This window comes from Lissotriton helveticus, chromosome 2_1, assembly GCF_964261635.1.
Source record: "Lissotriton helveticus chromosome 2_1, aLisHel1.1, whole genome shotgun sequence".
Lineage (NCBI taxonomy): Eukaryota > Metazoa > Chordata > Amphibia > Caudata > Salamandridae > Lissotriton > Lissotriton helveticus.
The window spans coordinates 1,758,513,941-1,758,538,982 of NC_136059.1; the positions used below are offsets into that span (position 1 = coordinate 1,758,513,941).

The window sequence follows — 25,042 nt, forward strand, 5'->3', positions numbered from 1 at the left end:
GCCCTGATGAGGTGGTGGATCCCGGGCGAATAGGGGGGACTATTGCAAAAAGAACCACTGATTGTCATCACGTTTATCTATGATTTGTTATGTGCCAAATGGGTTTAATTATTTGCCATTGTATTTATTTGTTGGTCTCTATTTTGTTTAAATTATTACCTTTTTTGCATTTTACATCCATCCTAGTATCCTAACTCCAGTTTCTAACTCCTCTATCGCTCTAGGCTCTTAGTATTTGACTTCATATGTGCACAACTTGCCTGCAAAAAATGTAATGGAGGGTAAATAAGTATATTTGTCACCCTTCACTCCTTGCTTTTGTGCTTTGTGAGGAAAACTGACGATAGGTTTTGCATTTTAAGTGTTTTGTCTTTATTTTTTTATATTTTTCATTGGAATCACTTAGAAGGTAAGAAAAACATGTAGTATTGCTCAGTAGTTTATCTTAGCATCAGCTATTAACTTAAGCATTATGTGTACAATATTATTGATTAATTCAAGATTCTGGCTTGTTTGCTACAAATCTGCAACTGCAATATTCCATTTTAAATGGGAAATGTAACAGCAAACAAAAAAGCCTGCTTAATCCATACCATGACTCTGATATTACACACAATACAAATGCTCTCATTAGATTTAGCTAGCACTACAGTAAAGGGATGATTAGATACTTAGTTGACTTACTAGTTGTATTAATTTCTACTTTATGGTAATTGTTAGTAATTTATCATATTTTAATTTCTTTATGTCTCATTACCGTGAAATGTAGTTGTCTGATTTGTAAAATTCTATTCTTAATCATAAGAAGATCCATTTGCCCTCTTGTAATCAAATTTGGCCCACGTTCGTGGTCTGCTGTTGACGACAAAGATACACTTGTGTGTTTTTTCAACATTACCATTTTTTGTAATTCCTCTTCTATTTTAGTTCAGTTTAGAGGGAAGAATGCCTGGTCATATTCCCAGAAAGAGGTGCATGATGGGGTGTTAGATCTAAAAATGGAAAAATGTGGCATCCAGGCTTCTGATAGCTACATCTAACTGCCATAGTTAAATTACGATGTAGACTAGTTAGTGTTTATAGTGTACTAATCCACCTCACGAGATAAGCTCAGCTTGCTCCAAATCAGGACAATTGTTAGAGGTAGTTTGTGGCTTGCATATCTCAGAAATCTGGCTTTTCTGATCTAACTATATTGACAAATTTTTTGAGACCTCATTAACTCCTACTGAGGTGTCACTCCTAACAGACAATTCTATCAAGGGATCAGGAACCTCGCAATACTACCCTCCTGAAGTTGTGTTCTGCCCCTCTCATTGAACCACACATCCCCAGTTTAAATGGCTGGAATATAAGAAAATACTGCAGAAGTTAGAACTTTGACAATGTTCAATAGCATGGCAGCCAAATGGGTTCCTATGTGATTGCAAAGGTCCTGAAATCAGAAGACGCTGCCAACGTCAATAAGATTAGCTCTAGCTTCTTCATGGGCAGGACCTATTTTTTAGTTAATGGTGCTAGTGATTAATTACAGGATGCTATAGTTTTAGTATTTCTGTCTGTGCTGCAGCTCCCTGGTTTTAGGGCTGAATTGTGTTTTCTAAGCATATATCTCTTTCCTGGAACCCTACAGCTGTCATAGCCTGGTCACCGTATCCCTCTCTGTGTTTCAAAACTCCAAGACTTAACTGAAAAGAAATGATTGTGGTGCTGGCAGTTCTCTGGTTCATTTAAAATCATTTTAAAGCAGACTACCAAAGTTCTCCAACGTTCCCCCTAAAATCATCCCTGAAAATGGACCCTTTGGCCTTTGACTACTCTTAGGCCAAAGACTCTTTTCCATTATCAAAACTCTCCTGTTGATCTTGAGCCATCAGCCAACACCAACTGATTGACTCCTGTTTCAAGAAGAGAACTAGCAAGGGCAACGTTAGTAGTCTGCTGAATATGACACATGAAGCACGGGTGGTCAGCAGGAAGATAACTTTGTTCTTTGTTTACGAGCAAACTAATATCCAGTACTACTGCTGAGACACTAGTAGCAAGGGTGGTCAGCATGAATATACCGTAATCCTTTGTTTTCTTGCAAACTAATATTCAGTCCTACTGCTGAGAGTGCCAATAATATATTAAGTGCCTGGAATAGATTATATAGCGGTCTTACTGAGCGCAGAGACCACAGGACAAATAAATCAATCTCAGGTATATATATGACATGTTATGGATAGTACATAATTATCTTGTGTACAAGCAAAAAAAATTCTGCAAAGTTACTTCTACATTTCCAATTGATTGAACGCTTTCAATATGGAGCATTTGCTATTTCTTGGCATGAATTAGTTTTGTTTCTTTTTTGCAGGAGAGAAGAATCAGAAGTACAAGGAACTGAAAAAAAGGGAGGAGGGAATGGACAGTAAGTTAATAGCTTTCATTTCAAAGATATCTACACATACCCACAGGACATGGTTTTCCAGGAACATCTCTTTAACTTTCAGGGCAGTCAGACACTTGCAGGCTTTCTGTTTTAGGTGTTTGCTGACAGCCTTGTGTCTATCCTTTATAGATCTGGTGCTAGGTTAAGATCTAGCTTTCTGCCAAATTTGGTGTAGTTCGGTTAGACCAATTTTGGTTGCAGCATTGTCTAAAGTTCCTATGGGAAATTTCATGGGGATAACACTGTAGTGCGTTTGGTGTGATAAAATGTTTTAAGGGAGGATGTTAATTGGTCCCTAGTGTGTGTGTGTCTCTCTCTCTCTCTCTCCACTTAAATAGTCATTGATGACTAATTGGTCGTAGAGCCAGAGAAGGTTGACTGTCTTAGTGGCACAGTTGAAGTGCTGATTGGTTCTTTTGTGAATTTTGCTTGGATAACGAGGCACAGCTGTAAATTAATTTTATTGAGTGTTAGGTGATCACATTGCCACTGGCATCTAACATTCGTTGAGTGCAAGGCATGCAAATCACTTATTTGCCACTTTCCTGCCTCCTTACTAAACTGTATATTTGAACTTCAATGGAATACCAATACACCCTTTAATACAATCATTTTGGAATGTTTTAATTTCCATCGATAAGAATAGGCACTGAGCTATGAAATGTCAACTGGTAAATGTTAGTTCATTACCTTGTCATCACCGGGACGTTGCTGATTTTATTCAGAATTTTGTGTGGGGGGGGGAGTGTTTCTTTGTGACATGACTAAGGAGTAGATTACAAATACCCTGTAGAATTCCGAATTGTGTGGTAGCTCCTGTTCTGTATTGTAGGATCTTCATTGATAGTCAAAAATGTTAGAATGAATTACCACTGAATGGAGGGAACTCAATAAATATTTAGAGAGGGTGAAAAGTCTAGCATGTCCAAATGCAAATTTTCACCCTTAAAGAAGGGCATTGGAATAAATGTGCTTCCTTAATAGTTTAGGAATGAGGAAACATTCAGCTTGATAGGCTTTGCATTAGGAAAGTAAAAAAAAGACTCCTCGTCCCTTTAAGAGTCCAAGAGCCATCAATCCCATTATACACTGCACTAGTACACTCAAACAGAGTCACTCTTTTTTCCAAAGCTCTGTGAGTGGGTTCTATTAACACTCTGCATATTTCTTCACCTGTTTTGTGTAAAATTTCTCCCCGAAATTGCATTGTTTTCTTAACTTCATTCTCTCAGAGTCTTACAGTGGTAGGAAAACATTAATATGTGTTTTCCCTTTTATTTCACAAAAAGCCTGTGTAGCCTGCTTTTCAACCTCAATTTCTTTCAAAGACTGTGATTTGTGCTCAAATATGGCTGTGGGTGAAATTTGAAGTTAGAATAACGCAGGACTAAGTAAAAGAAGGAAGCAACAAGGCCTCCAAGAAAGTTCCACTAAGGACTTTGATAAAGAGCGATCCAAGGAGAGATAATCAAGAAAAGAAGGGAACAAAAATGATCACCATCATTAATATTCCTGTTTGACATCAAAAGTCTCGACATTAGCAAATGGAAGGGTATCGGCTGGCTTGCCGTCGAGGACAGCGTTGTTAACAATGTCACAACGCCAGCACCATTTTCCATTAGGCAAGTCCATGACATTGAATCATTGACACTAACGTCCGTGTCACACTGTCTTTGTGTTAACTCAACATCACTGGAAATCTCAATAGCATTTGCGGTAAAGGCATAATTCTGTGTCAAGATTTTCTATGGTGAACCAATCTCCTGAAGAGACTCTCTGGAAGAGACTAAGGCTTTCAGTATTACAAGCTCATTCTCCATAATCTTTAAGACTGCCTCATTTCATTATACCTGCTGAAGATTGTTTGCAAGAAATTTAGAACCTCTTACCTTGCCCCATCTTGCACCAAACCCTGTGCAAGTTTCAAGACATATGCCTATCTCCTCTAAGGAAGAGACCAGTCACCCCCAGCACTCTCCTTTAATAATGCCAATTGGGAGCCTCTTACATCCATGGATCTGGATTTCAATCAACCTTCAATTAAATGAAGGCACTGATGGTCTTCATCAATATACTCCCATTCTGACAAGTCATCTTCATATGTGTCTGCATCTTTAACAACTTCCCCCTTGAGCAGCTCACTGGTGCATGATATCACTACGTTCCAATACATGTCAATCGGAGGAGTGACAAAGCTGAACATTACTTTAGAAACCCTTCAACTTTATATTTCTATGGAGACTTTACAACCACTTCGAAAATAGCAAGTACAATGGTGCTTCTAGGTTGCTCTTACAAGAAACCTTGAAATATCCTTCAGACGTTCTCTGAAAACTTGACAAGGAAAAGCAGGCAAGATTTTTTGGAAGTCATTTGAAAATGAAGACTGGTTCCAAACCAAGGAGCCTATTATGAAACCGTACCGGGAAACGGGACCGCCCGCCATTGTTGTGGCGGTCCCGCCAGTGGCCATAAGATTCGCCCGCTACACTAGCAGGCGCATCTCGCATATGTCACATTGCAGCAAAATGTGAGAAATACTTGTTGTGCATTTAAACGCACAACGTGACAGGCACCGCATGGTGCCTGCCACCTTGTGCATTCAAATGTATGGGGGTATCATAGGTACCCCCTGAGTGCACCCTCACAGCCAACCCCAACACCCTGGGGACCCGCAACGGGCCCCCAATGTAAAAACCGCATGCCTTTCCATGGGGGAGTCTCCGCCATGGAAAGACACCCCCCCCCCATCATCCTGATATGGGCAACGCCACCATATTGCTGGGCTTTTCTGCCCGGTAGGCAATCGGGCAGATTGCCTACCGGCGTAAAACTGGCGGACGGTCTTCCCATCTGCCGGGGTCCCCCCCGCCATCGTAATGTGGCGGGGGGAAAGGTGGGCGGGCGGATCGCCACCGCCATATGGGCGGTGGCGATCCGCCCGCTATAATAATAGACCCCCAAGTGTTCTGCCCTGCCTTAGAAACTGGCTATTTCCGTTATTGTCACTGCATTACTTTGACACATTACACTTGATGATGCCTCACTTCATTGAAACTAGGTGCTGAGCCTCAAATGTTAAGCCGTCCATTTTCTGGCCCTGCTCTTTGCGGCAGAGTATGAAGAATGAGGCTGAGATCCTTAAGCCGTTGGCCTGAATGAGAAGAGGAGGTGATAGAAATCTCAGTTCTGACAGAGATACTGCAGGTGCTAATCTACATCTCCTCGCTGGCTCTAGCAGCACCTACAGCATCAACAACAGCAATAGGGCCACATATACTCTAATCCTCAAGGGTGAGGTTCAAGAAATAAGTCATCTCAACGCCAGACTGCCAGCTTATCCGAATGACCTTCAAGTAACAAACAACGATTTATTTTACCCCACTCTTCCTTCCCCTCTCATCAACCTCCTTACCCCTCAGTTATGCTCTCTAACAATGGGGTTGTGGGGGGTTGCTAGAACTTAGCATTTAGAGGCATCTCCGCTCTCCGTTTCACAAAAGCCAACTTTGAAGTTACATCTAGCCGATCTGTGCAAAGAGATGATTAAGTAACTTTAATAACATTAAAATAGAACCAGTAAGAAGGCATGACAAGGGGAAACACATTCACTCACAATATGTCCTGATTAAGAAGAAAGACCCAACAAGTGGATCAAAAAGGAAAGTTTTTTTATGTTAGTGCTTACATTAAATATTTCCTCTTCTCAGTTATTGATACTGGATGTGTAGATTTATAAAATGCCTACTTTCATATTCCAGTAACAAAAATGCACAGAAGACATTAATGATTCATTCTGGGTCACTCGTGATGCCAGTGAGCTGGACTTTCTTTCGGCCTGAAATCCTCTCCTTGACACAAGTTTCTACCCACCATTGCCATACAAAATATTTATCTACCCGTATTTGGATGGTTGGCATATAAACAGTGATAAATCTTCAGACATCTGTCACAACGCCAGGATGTTTTACTGTAGGCGTAACTTCAGACACAACTCAAAGAAAAATGTTTCCTTCAGAAGAGAGAGTATCTTCCATTTGGCAGACATGGCAAATCCTCATTAAAAGTATGAATCCCAGAGCTCAACACATTTCCTACCTGTTGGGCTCAGTGGCCTCTTGCATTTTTTTTTTTTGCAGTGAACCCTCTAAAGCTGTGTCTAGACAAATGGACCCAAAGCCAGAACATTTGAGAAGACAAATGGTAACTAATAATAGCAGTGAAACAATCGTGATCATGGTGATACAGAGAGGAAGTAATCCTTCCATATATGCTAAGATAATGCCTAGGCTGAGCTACAATTCTCTTCGCTCAAAGTCCAAGTTAATGTGATTGCAGCTTTTAGAAAAGATCCTGATTAAGGCTTCCTCAAAGAATTAAAAAAGTATTTAATCATGTGAGAAAACCCTAGTACTTTCAAAATGTATGAATCCTCCATTTGAACCTATTCAAAAGGCCTCCCTGTCTCATCTGTGGAGGAAGACAGTCTTTAGTTGCTATCGCTTCAGGCTGTAGAGTTAGAGGGTTGCTGGCTCTTTCGACTGTTAAGATATATGGTCTTCCATGGAAATAGTTTAATGAAGAAAACCTATCCATCCTTTTTCCCAAAAGTGTTTTCTGAATTTCACATTAATCAAAGCATCACTCTTTCATTTTTAGCAATCCAGTTACTCCAAATGAAAATTCCTTACACTTACTAGATGTAAGCAGGGTGTTTCGTTTCTATATGGATAGGTCTAAATCAGTAGCAAATCCGATCAACTTCTTGTCAGTTAAGTCCCAGTTCATATAGGTTTAGCCACTTCAAAACAGTCTCTCATTGGATCGTCTCTCGTCATTATGCTATCAGTTGATTAACAAACAGTTTTCAGGTAAACTCGAGACCTGTTCGAATAGAGGAAAACATACTATTCTCTAACTCAACTCCTCATATTCCCCAAAAAGAACCTATTTTGTGTGGCAAACTGCCAAGACATTGCATCATGGGACTGGAAACTTCTAGACCCTTAATGGGACAGGGTGTCCTTTTATCTCCTTAAGGCAAAGCCAAGCTGGCTCATGGCTGTGTTTTTCCTCATTGTTAGACTCGTAAGGAAGTAGGTTGTGTTATAGGTGCTGTAGTATAGTTTTAAGAAAGTTTTTTTTAAAGCTTTTGAGCATGAAAAGCAGCACCCCACAATTTCCACAGTCCAGTTTGGCAGGTCAGATCTGCTAAAATGTATTTAAAAATGGCCGGTAATTACTGTTACATATGGAATTTGGTGTGTAAAGCTGTAAATATGCCTTTAATTTCTCATTTTGGCAGAGGAATTCATATTAGGTGGTATGTATCAGACTCGTAAATCCAAACCCTGGGTTATCACATTTTGCAGAGTACAATAACTATTGAACCATATCAATGATATTTGTAGTAAAGGCCTAAGCGCCAATTCAAGGCCAGATCTAGAAACTGCCATGTCTTCAGATTAAGAAATCATGCAATGTGACTGCACAGCAGAAGGAGAGAAAAGATAACTACGATCTTTCGACCAAAAAAACAAAAAATGCAGGTGTGAGTTCTCTACTACTTAAGCAAATACTGTCATTCTTTGGTATCACTCAACAGAAAAAATGAAAGAGTTTATTGACAAAGTAGGGTTCCGGCAAGGATGTGTGATGGCCCCTTTATTGTTCCTCAATTATATCAATGGTCTAGAACATCATTTGTGTAAAATAGGTCAAGACCTACCCAAAATGACATCCTGTGTTTTGCCAATTTTACTAGACACGGATGATGCAGTTTTAATTTCAAGAACCACAAATGGTCTGCAACTTCTCTTAGATGCTTTTTACAGTTTTATGAGGGCTTTGGACAAAAAAACAAACCTTAACAAATCATTTGCGATGAGCATAGGTCCCAAAAATATAAAAACAAAATTATTTCATTTGGGAAGGACAGAAATCTTTTACGTAACATTTTTACTTATTACGGGTTTCCTCTGTATTCTAAGTTAACCTTGAAGAGTTTATTTAACATCAGGGCTTCTCATTGCCAAAAAGCTGTAGAGTGGGTATTTAAGTTTGCACACAGACTTGGGCACAAGCCAGTACAAGAGATTATTCAAATTTATAGAAGCTTATTGCATCTCTATGGTGCCTTATGGAGCGGGTGTCTTTGGGTTTAAGGGTGCTGGGCTACTGCAGCAGGTTGAGAGTACATTTCTGCATAGAATCCTGGCGGTCCCTCAATCCACACCATCTTTTATGTGCCCCTTTGAGGTAGCTTTGGCCCTATGGTAATAGAATCAAGTTGGATCCTTTACTTCTCTAGCTTAGAATTTGGAGAAACCCGGGAGCACCTCTTTCAAGGGAAGTGCTAGCAGATTTGTCTTTCCTTGGTCAATGCTATGACAGTTCCCTGAATTGACAATGTTAATTTTTTTTCTCATAGATTTAGGCCTTACCGAGCTCTTTTTTAATCCTGAGACTCCAGAGGCGAGAAAGAGGTCGCAGGTGAAAGATGTGTTTATGGATAGGCAAGGTAGTCTCCATCAGGCGAACTTTGATAAATTATGTTCCAGCGCAAATTATAATCTAATACGATTGTCTTTGGGATATGAGTTTTATTTGACATGATTTCTAATGTAAATCTTAGGTTTATCTTACAAGATTCAGTTTTAATATGTTAAATTTCTTAATGGCATTCCCCGGAAGGCTGATTGGAGCTCAATATTCCCAAAGGGCTCGTGTTATAATGTTTCCTCTCAAAGCACATTGCACATTGTTCTTTTCTGGCCGTTATATTCTTATGCACAGAAACGCGACTTGGTACCAAATTTGCATTCATCTTGAATCAGATTTCATAAGGAGGCTATAGTCTTTTTGCAACAACTAAGTAGTAGTGGAACTGTGTGTGGCTGTAACTGTACCCGGGAATAAGAAATAGTTATGGGTCTATCTATATTACTCTGTATTTTTATTTTTAGGATCTCTCTTTTATTTTGTTGTCTAATTTATGCGATGTATTTCTAGATATTTTGCTGACTGTAAAGCTTTTTGATCCATGTCTTTGATTTATTATGTGTTTTTATGGCTTTATTTTACCAAGCAGAATAAAGTTTATTGATTGACTGACAAAGTAGTTAATTAGCAGGTGCATGCTCAATCAATGCAACCAAACAATCCTTTTATGAGACTTTTATCACCTTAGAGATAAGCCAAATGAGGATAACAATAGTGTTAGCCACACATTTAAAAGATTTTGGTTCATTCCAGAAAGTTGTCTCTGCAACTTACTCAGTAGGCCATGCACTACATCTTGTTTATATCCTGATGAAGGGTTTACGATTTAACAATTAAGCCTATTTCTTGGCCTAATTATTGTCTTCTCAGATTTGTTATTAGTTGAGCAAATAAAACACCTGATACCGTTCCAAAGTCCATTTGTTATTATCCATATAAAGTATGGTCCAGATTGGATGTGGAAGGGGTCATCACTGAATTAAAAGCGTTATACCTCTCCTCAAGTTTATTCACTGAAACCTTTTTTTACCAGTCTTAGTAATTTTAGCTTACTTCATACCATATTAATAAGAAAACAGGTAGAGTTTCTTGTAGGGCTAATGGTTGATTTAACTAAGGCACACAGAATAAAAAAGACTATTGCTCTGGAGCTCTCAATCTTTTCAAAAGTCATCTAAAACACCCTGTTAGGGGACCACTGAGCCTTGTCATGGAAGGTGGGAGCAAGGTCCCAAGAACCCCCCCCCCTCTGGATTGTGGGCACCTGCATGCGGGCCCTCCGCAATTAGGTACATTTTTTCTGGAAAAAGGCAAAAAGCAATTTGAAGGCCAGTCAAGAAGTCATGAAGCTCTAGTATGACCATGACCAGAAGGCCACTCTATGGAGTTTCAGCCTGGCCTGGCTAGAAAGTATGGGTCAAGGAACCAGCGGAGCCCACGGCTCTCCAGTTCAGCAGGACCAAACTGTATGAAATCAAGGAGCGTAAAGGTGAATTCACCTACTTGGTGGATCTCCAAACCCCTAGGAACCTCCTAAGGGTGCTCCATGTGAACAGACTCAAGCCTCACTTTGAAAGGTCGGATGTGAGCATGCTCCTCGTGACAGATGAGGGGGTGTATGAGCAGAGCGAACCTCTCCCTGGCCTCCTCCCAGCACAGGAACATGATGAGTTAGTGGAGGGTGTCAACCTCTCTTCCATCCTACCCCCAGAACAGCAGAGTGACTGTTACCAGTTGCTGGGTCAGTTTGCCTTGCTGTTCTAACTCACCCCTGGACTCACACATCTGTGCATCCACAATATTGACACTTGAGGCAGCTAACCTGTGAAGAAATGTTTTTACAGGGTAAGGGGCAGCATCAAGGGGGAAGTCTCCATGATGCTGGTGTTAGGGGCGATTGAGCACTCCAATAGTCCCTGTCCCAGCCCAGTGTTGTGGTACCAAAGGCTGCCTTACTAGACACCACACCAGAACTCTGGTTCTGCGTGGACTACTCAGGACTCCATTCTGTCACCAGGACTGACGCACACCCATCCCCTGAGCTGATTACCTCATTGACAGGCTGGGCGCTGCTAGATTCCTCAGCACCTTTGATTTGACATCAGGATCACTCTGACTGAGGTGGCCAAAGAGAGGTCAGAATGTTCAACCCCAGAGGGCCACTTTCAATTTTGAGTAATGCCCTTTGTCTTGAAAAATTCCCCTTCCAGCGATTGGTTAACAGGATCCTGTCTGGTAAGGATGCCTTTTGTGCCATCTACTTAGGTGACATCGCTGTCTACAGTTCCAGCTGGCAAGAACACCTGCATCACCTCAACAAGGTCCTTCAGGCCCTGCAGCAGGCAGGCCTGACGATCAGGGCGGTAAGTGCCAGATCTGGCAGGGTTCTATGGTGTAGCTGGGTCACCTAGTAGGTGGGGGCAAGGTGCAGCCCCTCCAGGCCAAAATTAAAACTATCATGACCTGGCTACCACCTAAAACTCAGACAGAAGTGGTGCACAAATTCTTTACACTTGCTTCTAAAGTTAAGCCTGACTGTTCTGTGACAAGCTGCCAGAGGGTGAGCACAGGTTAATTTAAGGTTTGCGGGCCTCCTATGCTGACTAGGATTGTGGTTCTTGCGTGACCAGGGTTTAACTCCAGTCAACCAGTAACCCAATTTCTAACAGCAGGCGTGTGGCATATTGCAGCTGGAATGATGTTGTGTTATAAAGTAAATCGGAGGGGCATGCACATTCCGCCTCTCATTTGGAAGCTCAGTGTTGCGGTAGGTGGATTCTGTAGGCTACATGCAGCATTAGGAGCTGGCCTTCACCTGGATGATCTTCCAGATCTTTTTAAGATGTGGGTATTTACAGCAGGAGCTTTTCCCACGCATCAGAATATAAAGCATACAACGTTTTTCTTGCAGGATTACCTTAGAAGGGCTCTGGGAAATGCAATATCTTTTCCTTGATCTTTTAATCTGTTGTATGACTTTCCACTTTTACTAATCATAAACATAATCCTCAATCAATGGAAATTCCATATAACAATGATTCTAATGGCTCTGAACTGTCCCAGAATGATGTGGTATATGGATCTCCTCTTCCTTATTGAGACCACCAATGTCCCTGTGCCTTCTTACTCAGCAGGAGAGCAATATGTTGCCTTCAAGCTCAGGCAACAACGGCCTATATATGTGCACTTGGCTTATGAAAGGTTGATGTATGTGGCCCGTTAACCTTTTTTGAGAAGACCCAGATGTCAAGTGGATGCAGGAAGAAAAAGCATGACTTTTTATGTCTTGAAGTGGCTCAGCTTCAGCAAATGTCTGTTCAGAGCCATTGTGATCCCTTAATACCGTGGTCAGGGCCTCTGGAAGTATGCAGCAAGGGAGGACCAAATTAGGTGAAAGGGTGTACTAAATTATACCGCAAGAAAAGATTGGGAACCAGTGGTAAATAACGTGCTGTTGCTACACTAAACCTCTTAAACCAAACCAAACCAAACCAAAAATTCTTTATTTCGGCCTCATGGGCCATAAAAGAAGCAATAAAAATACATACAGATAAAAGACAATATATACAATAAAACCAACTGGACCTGCAGTGTTTAGAGAAGCGTGGTAAAATAGATTAAACAGACATTTTCTTTCTTATTATCCATGCTGCCATTAGGAATTTGGAAACCGCAAACACAATGTGGCCCAGGGTATTAGTTTTCAGCACCCTGTAGGCTTGTAAGTAGTTACTGAAGCCCAGATTCCGACAAAGAGGGGCTAACCAGCGCCTCCTCGGACTCCCGTAAGCATGGCAACAAAACATTATGTGCAAGTCATCTTCTTCCTTAACTTTACAGCATGGGCAGAGCTTGTCGCCCCCTAGCGACCACTTATGGGTAAAAACTTTAGTAGGGAGCGTACCAAACCTCCATTGCAGGAACAGTTTCCTCGCCAAAAGAGGGTAGATAAAATCCATAAAAGGTTCAAAAACATAAGAATTTTTGGAAACAATAAAACATCCTGTCAGGGTGCCACTATCATATGCACTGTCCATATCAGCAAGGGTTTTGTTCTTGTAAAGCTGTGCCAGGGTTTTGCGCGGAATCCTTCTACATCCCTGAGCTGGGTCATCCCATAGGTCTGGCAAGTTCAAGCTGGAACATTCCGATTTGATAAGTGCCAGCCAAGGGATCTTACCATTTACATCCAGCCTCAAGACATGTATGAGGTCCTGCCTATAGTGGTGCAACTCCTCAATGGACCATAGCCGATGCCAATACTTCACCGGTTTCGACCGCAAGTCCTCTGCGATTGACGGGAGACCCAAGTCAAGTCTTAGGGGGAGGAGTGGTGTACCCTGCGGAAGAGCAAGAAGACGTCTAAGGAAACAATTTTCCACCCCTGCCATGACCTTCCCAGCTTTATGGCCCCACAGCTCACTGCCATACAAGGCAGCCGCCTTCGCCTGAGTCCTGTACATTTCTAAGGCCGGGCTGACAGGCTTGAAGGTGGACTTATTAGATACCCTCAGGAGTGCGCCCGAAAGCTGGGAGAGTTTCAGCCTAGATCTCGCCACCTGGGAATCCCAAGTCAGATTTTCTTGAAGTGAGACCCCCAGGTATGTAAAGGTAGAAACCCTTTCCAGACTGGTTCCCTCGAGTTTTGGGTTGGGTCTGGTCTTGGTCGGAGGGTTGAAGATCATGAACTTAGTTTTTTTCGTGTTCACCTCCAACCCGTGTTGTCTACAAAAGTGACCAAAACCATCCACGATCCTCTGAATCCCCATGGGGGATTTGGAAAGAAGGAGGGTATCATCGGCAAACATAATTGCCGGGACCCTCCTTCCTGCCAAAACCGGGGCATCATTGTCCCCGACAGCGTCAAGGTGTTGAATGACGCTGTTGATGTACAGACAGAACAGTGTCGGAGCCAGAACACAGCCCTGTCTGACACCTCGGCGGACCGGGAATTTGCCCGAGGGCTTGCCATCCCTCCCACACCTTACTACCGCAAAGTTGTTCTCATGCAGTCTAATGATGATTCTAAGGAGGTGGGTGGGGACTCCTAGCTTCTGCAGAACCTCCCATAACTTCCCCCTCGGGACGAGGTCAAAGGCTGACCTCAGATCCACGAAGACCATGTACAGTCGGCCTCCCTCTAACGTAACCGTCTTCCAGTACAGAAGAAGGAGGCGAAAGATTTGATCCATGGTCGACGTGTTCTTTCTGAAGCCAGCCTGTAAAGGGCTCAAGATGTCATTGGCCTCGACCCAGTCTAGGAGATGGTCCAAAATAAGGCGCGCAAAGATCTTTTGGGGCACATCTATGAGGCTTATAGGCCTGTAATTGGAAGGGAGCAGAGTAGAGCCCTTCTTGTGGATGGGCACAATCTCTGCCCCCAACCACGACCCAGGGATCGCCATACCTCCAAGAATGGCATTAAATAGAACAAGAAGGTATGGACCCCAGATATCCGGGTGATGTCTGAATAGATCCCCGGGTAGCCTATCCAGGCCTGGCGCCTTCCCCACTGCTAGACGTTCTATGGCAAGCTCCACTTCCCCCAGGGATAATTCCATTCCGGACTCCTCAGTACCCAGTTGCATCTCCACGGCCGGGCAGGAACTGGTATCTAGGTAGAGAGCCCCAAAATGGGACTCCCATACCGCAGGGGCTATGTTAGGCTCAATCGCTTTACTAAGATTCCCTGACCCATTATTTACAAGTGCCCAAAACTGCCGGGGATCCCTGGATTTGAGGGCATCATAGAGGTCCTGCCAGTACTTCCAATCCCACTCGGTCCTTGCAGCCACCAGGACTGATTTATGGAGGTTCCTCAGGTCACGCACTTTGGCCTTATCTGACCCCTCTTTTATGGCTGCAATAAGGTCAGATTTTGCTGACCTGCAGTCTGGGGTATACCAAGTGGGAACAGGAGTCCTTTTCTTTCGAATTGGGACCTCCGGATGAAATACCTCGGCCAAGTCCCTCACTAAAGCCTGGTGAATGTTTCCCAGTTTCTCAGAGTACTCAGCGGTTCTTGGTTCATTCAGGAGGGTCTCAACCTCCATGAGGCTAGGGAGCGCCAGCTCGTATAGTTTCTTAATTGACTCCTCCGAATTTACAAGCTTCCCCCACTTAACTCGGCGCCTATTTGTGGTCAGGAGCAGATCCCCCGTATCAGCCCCTTGGCCAGCTGGGGATGAGTCCGTCAAGGGCGAAGGGCACAGAATATTTAAACAGAGAGCGTTATGGTCGCTGTCTGTCCTCTTGATAACCCTAAAGTCCCGCACTTTGGGCCAGAGTGAAATATCCACCATAATGTAATCTAGCCTCGACTCGTGGCCCCTCCTATTGAATGTACACATCGAGGGGGTATCGGAAGGAGTACGACCGTTACACGCCCTCAGCGCGCCATTCAAAGTAAGGGACATGAGCTGTAAGGCTAGAGGGGACCAGGCTTTAGGGTGAGGGGAAGAAGAGGGTGGAACCCCCCAATGGTCGTCCTCGGCCGTAAGGGCACCATCGAGTAAACCTTCCAGGGGTTCAAAGTGGCAATTGAAGTCCCCTCCAAGTACCACCTTGTATTCACCCGGAAGTTGACCCAGGAAGGAAGCTAGATCATTTAGGGTAGGTGATTCACTTGACGAGGCAACCGGGCGCGAGTAGACATTGACAATGACCCACGGAGTTTTACCAGGCCAAGTGAGCCGCACACACTGGATGTCCTGCGAACACGTATGTACCCGCTCCGCCTGACACCCAGTGTGACTCGCAATCCAGATTGCCAAACCACCAGATGGCCTCCCCCTCCCAGCCCATGTGGCAGGGATTTCAAATACCTCAAACCCTCTCCTGCTCTGAGCGACCCTCGCCCAGGTCTCCTGAAGGAGAACAATGTCACATCCACCCACCAGGGAGTCCCATTCAGGAGAGCCCTCCTTGTTCGCTATTCCTGCCACATTCCAGGAGAGGATTCTCAATCCTGGGTCAAGTGGCAGGCTGCCCTTAGCTCCAGCATGAGGTTGCAGGATAGCCTTGGGTGAACCGACGTCAGAGGCGCCGGTTCCGCCGACAATGGTGACGGCGCGGCCATCCAGCTCTGCTGCCCCTGCTTGATGAATGTGGACTAGCCCGGTGTTAGGTGGGGGACTCAGTTGGCACAGATTATCAATCATATCAGCCCCTCGCTCATTAGCATCCTGAAGCCGGGTTAGTTCCGACATGGGGATCACACCCAAACCCACGTGGCTTTGCGCCTCATCCACCCCATTTTCATGTCCAGACAAGATTGGCCTAGTTTGTGGTCAATCAACCTGGTCCAGACAGGAAAACCTGTTGTGATGGGTGAAGTTTGCCTGAGCAGTTGGCAAGGAGGGCCTTGGTCTGTAACGGGAACCATCTACGGCAAAGCCCACCCTGGTCCATCCTTTCTCACTCCCTCCCACCGTATTGCTACCACTAGGATAGAAATAAGAAAGGGGTACAAGATCTATTGTGGACTTATCTGGCCTTACAAGCCAGTTGCAGATGTAATTAGCAACATGCGGGCTCCTGAAACTTAAAACGATACAGTCCCCTGTCCTGTTCTTTTTGGTAGGGCCAATCCACGGGATCCTCCTTACCATCAGAACCTCACCCTTCAAGTTTGGGGGCAACGGCCTATTGATGCTGAGCCAACTTATAACCTTATTACGTAGGGAGTCTTGGGACTCCCTAACACCACCAGCTAGCTCAGGAACTCCCAACATGATTGCCGTGTATGGGACAGCCTCTGGGGGCAGATTGACCTCCCTGCGTCTATCTAGGGGAGGGACACAACCATCACTTCGGGCGTTTGTAGGACCCACTGTCGCCCTTGTCTGCGGCACAGGGGGTGGCTTAGATCTCCTGGGTGCCGGAACAGGGGGCCCAGGCACTGAAGGTAGCAAAGTGCGCGTCTGGGAAGTAGACACACCATTTGCTCTAGGCAATGCCCTGCTTGAAGCCTGTAGTGATGCAGAAGGAGGTAGACTGTCCCCAGATGGTTTCCCGGTGGCTACAGGGACATTTAAAGCTACTCAGGGCTACTCCTAATAGGAATATTTCCCCGGGACTGAAGTAAGTTCTCTATAGCCTCTAGTCTAGCTAAAATGGGGGTTAACAGGTTCTTGATAGTGGCTGTGAGGGAATTTATTACTGCATCTGAACTATTAGATGATAGCCCACCAAAGATAAATGGGCCCGCCACCACTGGTGATAACACGGGAGCTGGCGAGGCCCCAAGATCCAACCCAGAACCAGGTGAAATAAGCTCAGGGGAGACCGAAATGTCTGTACTGTCTTCGAGTGTTGATTCAGATGCAACAAATTTTGCCCTTTTTGCCCTTTTTAATTCGACTGGCCTTTTCCTTTTTAAGGGCTGGGTCACCCCACTGTCAACAGGGACTGTTGTCAAAACCACTTGACCCGCTTCCAGCGTGGTTAAACCCATACTATCCAGGACAGCAGAGTGATCGGAAGTCCCTGCTGGCCGTGGGGAATCTCGATCCCTCTGCGTAACCGGAGTTCTTAGCTGCCGGAGTACCGACTCGATAGTCTGGTCGATGCTGTCCAGCAGAGACATGTGGGTAACGTCCGTAGTGATGGGTGTGCTAGCATCATTTGAGGCAGATTCCTCAAGGTCCAAGAACACACTTTCGGGACCCGTCTCAAGGTGCGAGTCCGTGGATAAGTGACACTTGCTGATTTGGGAGGTCGCCTTGGGGAAAAATTTTTCCAAAGTGCTTGTGCCATGTTGTACCGACTTACTCCTTAGAGCTCTGGATGCCATAATGAAGTAGTGAAGTAAATGGGGTGCAAATTAGCGGGGGCGTTAGAGGGGTGGCCCGGTCCGGTCTCTACCGGCCTGTAACGGCCTAAAACGGCCCGCTCTTTGCCCGGTCTTCGCCCCGGTGACCGCCCCGCGCGCGTCCCGCTGCGCGTGTGAGGCGATTCTCCTAAGTATAACAGGGGGGCGTGGCACTGGGAGGGGGCGCGAGGCGCGGCGGGAAGAGGAACCAGCTGGCACTGCCAGATGGACTGCTGGTCCTCGCAGTCCCGCTCGCCTCCGCCTCTCACCTCCGCTGCGGCCGGTCGGTCCAAACAACAGGAATCCCCAAGGTATGAGCGCCCAGTCACTCCTGGTGCAAGGGAAGCAGGCAGCAGTTCAAACTCCTAGCGCGAGCGGCACCCGCGGAGCGGGGGCCGCGAGGAGTAAAGTACACCTTCAGGCAGGGGGGCGTGGCACTGGGAGGGGGCGCGAGGCGCGGCGGGAAGAGGAACCAGCTGGCGCTGCCAGATGGACTGCTGGTCCTCGCAGTCCCGCTCGCCTCCGCCTCTCACCTCCGCTGCGGCCGGTCGGTCCAAACAACAGGAATCCCCAAGGTATGAGCGCCCAGTCACTCCTGGTGCAAGGGAAGCAGGCAGCAGTTCAAACTCCTAGCGCGAGCGGCACCCGCGGAGCGGGGGCCGCGAGGAGTAAAGTACACCTTCAGGCAGGGGGGCGTGGCACTGGGAGGGGGCGCGAGGCGCGGCGGGAAGAGGAACCAGCTGGCGCTGCCAGATGGACTGCTGGTCCTCGCAGTCCCGCTCGCCTCCGCCTCTCACCTCCGCTGCGGCCGGTCGGTCCAAACAACAGGAATCCCCAAGGTATGAGCGCCCAGTCACTCCTGGTGCAAGGGAAGCAGGCAGCAGTTCAAACTCCTAGCGCGAGCGGCAAACAAAATCCCCTAGAAGGTTTGTTTTTCATATTGTAAAATTGCAAGGCTAAGTTATACTTTTATTTGCAGCATGGTTAGATATCATTTGGCAAAACAATGTAATTCTACGACATGAGACTTGTTCTGGGATACCCTTGTTTTTGGGTTGTTCGCAGAATTACGCATCCCTGTTAAGAATGTAAACATGGCGGGGCCATTGGTTGTTATTTGTGCGGGCCTCCAGCATCTACACAGATGATTCTACTAAACTGCATAGCATACAAGCAAGCAATCTGGATGGTACAAGTGCATGGGAATGTTTATTGCCCATATGTTAAAATAACCATTATTTTGGCAGTGCTAGGACACCAGCATTTAAGGAAATGGCTGTATTTATTTATTTATTTATTTTAAGGTCATTGTAACTCTGTTCTGGTTGTAATTTGTTGGAGAGTGAAGTGCAGAAGTAGGACATGCTGTAGTATAGTAGAGTACTATGTGGGCTCATATCAGGGGAACATGTTGGGCATTTCTGATATGGCGGTGATCCCAAAGTTGAGAGAAATTAATCAGGAATTTGTCTAGAATGAACACAAATAACCCAGTAGTAAACCAGAAAAAAAATTCACAGCTAGAGGATCAAATTTGATTTTATCATACAAACTTCTCCACATAACAGCAAAGGCTTTGTTAGTAGGAGTGAAGTGATCATAGGAGTGAAGTGATCATAACCAATTGAGTATAAGGCACAGTGTGACGGAAAAAAAAGAATACATGTTTTTCTTGGTCATGCTACTTTAACTTAACGGTGATATCACTATGGATACAGTATCATTTCTTTGCACCATTGTACTGCTATGATCTCCCAAGCAACCCTTTCTAAATTCTTCCCTCTTGTATCCTTCCTTTGACTCATCCCAAACCTCTTTTATGCAACTATGATTTCCCTAATCCCTCCCTTCCCTCCTCCATCTCTCCTTTTACTCATCCCAAGCCTCATCTTGCTACTATAATCTCCCAAATAACACTTTCTAGACTCTTCCCTGATCTACCCTACATTATCCTTTTCCATCCAGCGAACAGATTTGCATATCCACTGCTCACATTTTAACACGTTTCCCTATACTAATCCATCACTAGTCCGTTTTGGGTTCCAGAGGAGCGTGCTACTCACTGTAAAGCGCTTCCACAATCATCAGGGGTAGTAAGCAATATATAAATACAATTACAATACAATTACAATAATTCCAGTGCCCCTGACTATGGTATACATTTTGTCGTAAGTGTTTATGTCTTGTAGATTTATTGTTGCACGTGTTACAATATATAAAGTAGTATTGCATGATATATATATTTTTACCTCTTCCGTAGCCTTTCTTGCGACCTTTGAAGAGAATAAAAATCAGGAGGTTGAGCGTAAGTCGCAAATAGAGGCGAATATTGTTGCTCTTTTAGAACACTCAAGTAGGGTAAGTGTTATTTATTCTTGTATTTCATTCTTCCAAATGTGCACTTAATCATTTTTCATCATTTCAAAAATAATTTCGACTAACAGTGGTTTGAGAAAGCACGGACAACAAACAGTTTCCCTCGTTGTGGTGACTTGGAAATAGGCAGGATTCACACATTTGCAGACTGCCCCTAGTTTTCTTGACATCTCTTAATTTTGCTGAATCTTGCACTATTACAACAATAATTTTGGGACTGAATTCCAATACCACTAATGATTGTTCTTTTTCCTGAGGTGGTTGCAAGTATATATCATCACTGGTGGTCCTCCGACCCCCATCGTAATGAGGGCAAGGTTTCTAGTCTTCTCTGAAGCCATTGCTTAATTACTTTATTCTTTATATTCCTTGTTATCTGCTACTTCAATACAAGTAATTAAAAACGGTTTGAAACTGAATGTATTAGTGTGCATTCTAAATAGTAAATTTTTTTACTTAATTTTTATGGTTTGTACTGATTGACTTTCCTAGGGACAATGTGCTATAACTTCTTGCTATTTGCTATTGCCTATACGAAATCACAATGGTAAAGAATAAACGTATTCCTCAAATGATGCTTCCTATGTTCTCATTGTCTAGATCCTGCCAAATCCCAAAGTAAATGCATTCTACCAAAACAAATTAGTCTATTTGCTGATGTTTCAACAAATACATTTTTCTTTCCGGTTCGCTGCAGAATATGACTCGCATGAAACAAATTTCAAACATCACTGCTCATGAATTGAAAATCATGCAAGAAGATCTCAATTTTAAAGAGACAGAAATGCACAAATCTCAGAGTACTGCAAAGAGCTTGTCTACAGGTAAGGATTCATGACTTTAAAAGCCTCTGCATTTCTTGTTTTCTTTCTTTTTTTTTGAGGTTGTGCTATAGACGGCTTCATCCGCATGTATTGTGCACATTACTCCACAGAGTGAGCCCTTACTCATGATTAGATGGTTTTCTTGTCAATCTCAGTTCCTTGATTTTTTTGGCAGTTTTCCTTGCTATTCTCTGTTTTTCCCTCCAAATTCATCCACATTCTCCTCTGTCACCTTTCCTCCCCATGCCCCTCTGCGGCACGACAGGTGCCATGTTGCGGCCTGTGATGCCCTGGATATTGTCCTGCTGTTTTATCCAATTCTACTTCTCTCTATGGTGGGCTTAGGACAGGGGGAGGGGTCGTTTTTAGAAGGGCTGGGTCCGTTTTTAGGACACGGCAGGGAAAACCTTTACTACGAATATGCCTATAACATTTATGCTCTTACAACGAAAATCGTTGTAAAGGCATGCTTGGTAAAGGCATGTTTGTGGTAAAGGTTATGGGTGGTAAAGGCATTCGCTGTATAATCCTTGCGTTCCAACGGAATGCGTTATAACATCGTACAACCTGGTCGCCGCTATTGGCTTTGCAGTGCCAGAGTCTTTTCAACTCTACTGGCATTGGCAAAGGCAAAAGCAGCTATATTCCATGTTAAAAGTATGGAAACAATGAAAACATTTTTTATATATCTCCCAGATGGCTCCCGCGTTGCATGACAATGTGTGCTACATCTTCACATCCCACCAATGCACATGACGTATGTAACAACACAATTCATATTATGTCAGACAGCGGAGTCACCGTCTTGAGAGTATAGATAGAGCAATTTTTAATGGTTTTAAATTAAATACTTTTAACATAGCCAGTCTGTGATTGGCAAAGCCGATTATGTGGCTTACTGAACATTGGCAAAGCGAGATATATATTTTTTTAATTCTTTTTATTTTCAGAAAAAGCAAAAACATAGCCACCACAGCACAGGCACGCATTAGCATATTATCATTAGGAATAGTACATTTCCAGGAAGACACATAGAGTAAAAAGGTCCGACTTTTCAATAACCATCGTGAAATTAGGTCCATTTCAGACAATCTTCTATACATTAACCAATTAGCTCATCAACAGTCCTGATCATGGGGGGTTCACAGATGTTCCCTCTGTACTCATTCCATTTAACCCATACAGCTACCCTTTCCTCGGGCACCCTCTAGCCACGTATACTGTCTTTTCTTGCACCATGTTCCAGTCCATATCTTTCTTCCAGGCCCCCAGTGTTGGTGGTGTGGCCGCCCTCCATAATCTTGCGATATTTCTCTTTACTATTGCCAGCCCCAGGGTGGCCCATATTTTGCCCTTTGCAGGGAGGTCGGAGGGTTCCCATATGTTAAGGAGGCACCTCTTCGCCTCAGGCCGCAATTCCACCCCCCACACATCTCTCATACAATCAAGCACCTGTGCCCAGTAAAATTGTACCTCCCGGCATTCCCACAAGATGTGTAGAAAGGTTCCCACCTCCCCACATCCCCTACGGCAGAGTCCGTCATCACTGAGGCCCATCAGGACCAGCCGGGTACCAGAAATATATACTCTGTGCAGGACTTTCAATTGAATCAGTCGCAACTTGGCAGGTATTGCTATCTCTTTTGGGGACGCTAGCGCCTCGCGCCATTCTTCGTCGTCAATTTCTAGTCCGTCTGCCTCCCACTTCTCTTTAAGGGCCAACAGTGGGTCAGGGATATGGTTTATGAGTTTTTTGTATGTGAGCGATATGGCCTCTTCCGGGAGGTGGCCATCTAGCAGTCTGTCTTCTAGTGGTGAGGACTGTGGGAGCTGTGTCCCAGGAGGAATATTGGCCTGTAGTGCATGTCGGACTTGCACGTAACGGAAGTGCTCCTTCTGAGCCAGATCATACGTGCGTTGAAGGGTGTCAAATGTGAGCACTCCCGCGGGGCCCCACAAGTCCTTGACCCGAGAAATGCCTATAAAATCCCAGTTTCCAAAGCCCTTCGTGCGGCTAAGGGTGCCTAGCCCCTCAGAGGCCCACAGTGGAGTTACCTGGGTAAGTTTGCCTGCCCAGCCCAGTTTCTTCTGAACTATGTGCCACAGCTGGACCGAGTGTTTTGTTGGCCCCGTCAATCGGTACCTTCCCGGTCTGGTGTAAAGAGCCGCGTCGTAGTTGCCCTCCGGAAGGAGCCATTTATCCGTCTCGTACCCAGGGTCATTACCTGCACAGTATGTCCCCTGATTGATGGCCGATAGATGCGCCGCCCAGTAATATTTCCTGATGTCTGGTAGTGCTATCCCCCCATCAAACCAGGGCAAAGCGAGATTGAGTTGCTTTTTCAAATGCTCGTTCTTCCTTACATTACCAGGTTTGCTGCTCCACCAGCGATAGACATGCACCATCTGGATCATTTTACCATCCGTATCATGTTATGTGAGTACACCTGTATTCTCACTTTTCATTCAGTTGAGTTCCACTTTCCATGGTGGTCAACTTGAATTCTAAATTTATAGCAGAACATAGCTCCTATCTTTATATGTCACATACTTACACTTTCTAGTTTGTCCCTCTCCTTGGTAGACCCTGAAGCGGAGATGTCTAGTTTGTACTAGATCCCTTTCTTTATATAATCTGCTCTTTGTTCACTGTTATGGTAATGGCATCTTCAGGAATATACATCTTCACCTTTTCCATGTTTTAGGAGGCATCATCTTACCATTCTTTCTTACCTTTTCTTGACTACATTTTCCGATTCCAGTTTCAGGCCTTCTTAATGCGGTTTCCATTCACACCTATGTTCAATGTTCATGTGCAAAAATACCAATCTTGATTTAAAGAATTACAACTAATGGTTCGAGGCATCTGAGCTGCAGATTACACACTGTTGCATAGATCACCATCTAGTGTTGGGCCCGGATGTTTGCACTTGTTTTTGTCTTGAAAAGTCTTAGGAAGTCACGGGATAGGTGACTCCTCCTTTGGATCACATTGCGCATGGGAATCAGCTCCATCCTTAGATTGTTCTCTTCCGCCATCGGGCTCGGATGTGTTTCCAGCACTCCGGATTCTTTCGGCGCGCAATCCCTCACCCGTTTCAACGGTATTGTCTCGAACGCGTTCCCCTATCGACGCGAGTCTCAACAACTTCGAAGTCTTCGATTCCAGTCGTCGAAGAAAGCCTTCAGGCCTATCTGGGCCTTATCTTCTGGCTCATGGGAAGGACGCAATTCAAGAAATTTCCTCAATGTGGGTCGAAGTTTCCCAACACCGATCTCCATGAGGTGTGCAACCTTTGCCTCTCACCAGAGCACGAGGCCAGGGACTGTTCAGCTTGCACCTCCTTAAGCTCCAAGAAGACAATTCGGGACCAAGGAGCTCGAAGGACAATGGCTCGCTCCTCTTCTTCAATCCCGACGACATCTTCCAAGAGGGCGTCGACTTTCCAGAACAAGAGCGGGTCGAAGAAGGCTACTCCGACGCCGAGGACTCAGACGTCGATGAAATAACTCCGGCACAGCGAGGCGTGAGTACACACGTCGACCCCGACCCTTGCTCGACTTCCTCGAAAAAGGCTTCGGTCACACCTTCGGGCGCAGGTGCACACCGAGAGACTGCTTCCCATGCCCCGCCTTCAGGCTCGGTTAAGGAGCCTACGAAGCCTTCAGGCGACTCGGGCTCGAGTCAGCCTACACCCGGTACCGACAAACACCTACCGGCACCGAAAAAGAAGCCATCCTCTTCCTCATCCACGCCGAGCGCTGCTTCCACAACCAAGCACTTGGCGCCGAAGACTAGCACGGGCTCATCGACACCAAAAACACACCCATGCCTTGGGGCCGAAAAAGACCTTGGAACCGAGAAAACAACATGTTCCACTGGCCAGACACTGCAAAAAGGTCACGGTTCAAAGCCAAAACAACCTAGACCAGCTACTGAATCAGTGCCGAAAAAGCCTCCGGAACCAAAGACCTCGACACCGAAGGATCTACCTTATACAGAAGAACTATTTCGACCAGATCCTACCTAAAAAACTCTTGTGAAAGATCCTAAAACTGGTCAATTGGCTCTTAGCTCCAAGAAAAGACCACTAG

The 25,042-nt window shown here is 44.8% G+C and overlaps 1 protein-coding gene across 1 annotated transcript in view; it reads left to right on the plus strand.

Moving 5' to 3' along the window:
- Positions 1-25,042, plus strand: part of IFT74 (intraflagellar transport 74) — a 452,022-nt gene that overhangs the window by 355,591 nt on the left and 71,389 nt on the right. The window contains exons 14-16 of the mRNA XM_078676711.1: positions 2,360-2,413; positions 20,008-20,105; positions 20,821-20,947. Coding sequence (XP_078532837.1) covers positions 2,360-2,413; positions 20,008-20,105; positions 20,821-20,947 — 279 coding nt within the window. The remainder of the gene's footprint in view (positions 1-2,359; positions 2,414-20,007; positions 20,106-20,820; positions 20,948-25,042) is intronic.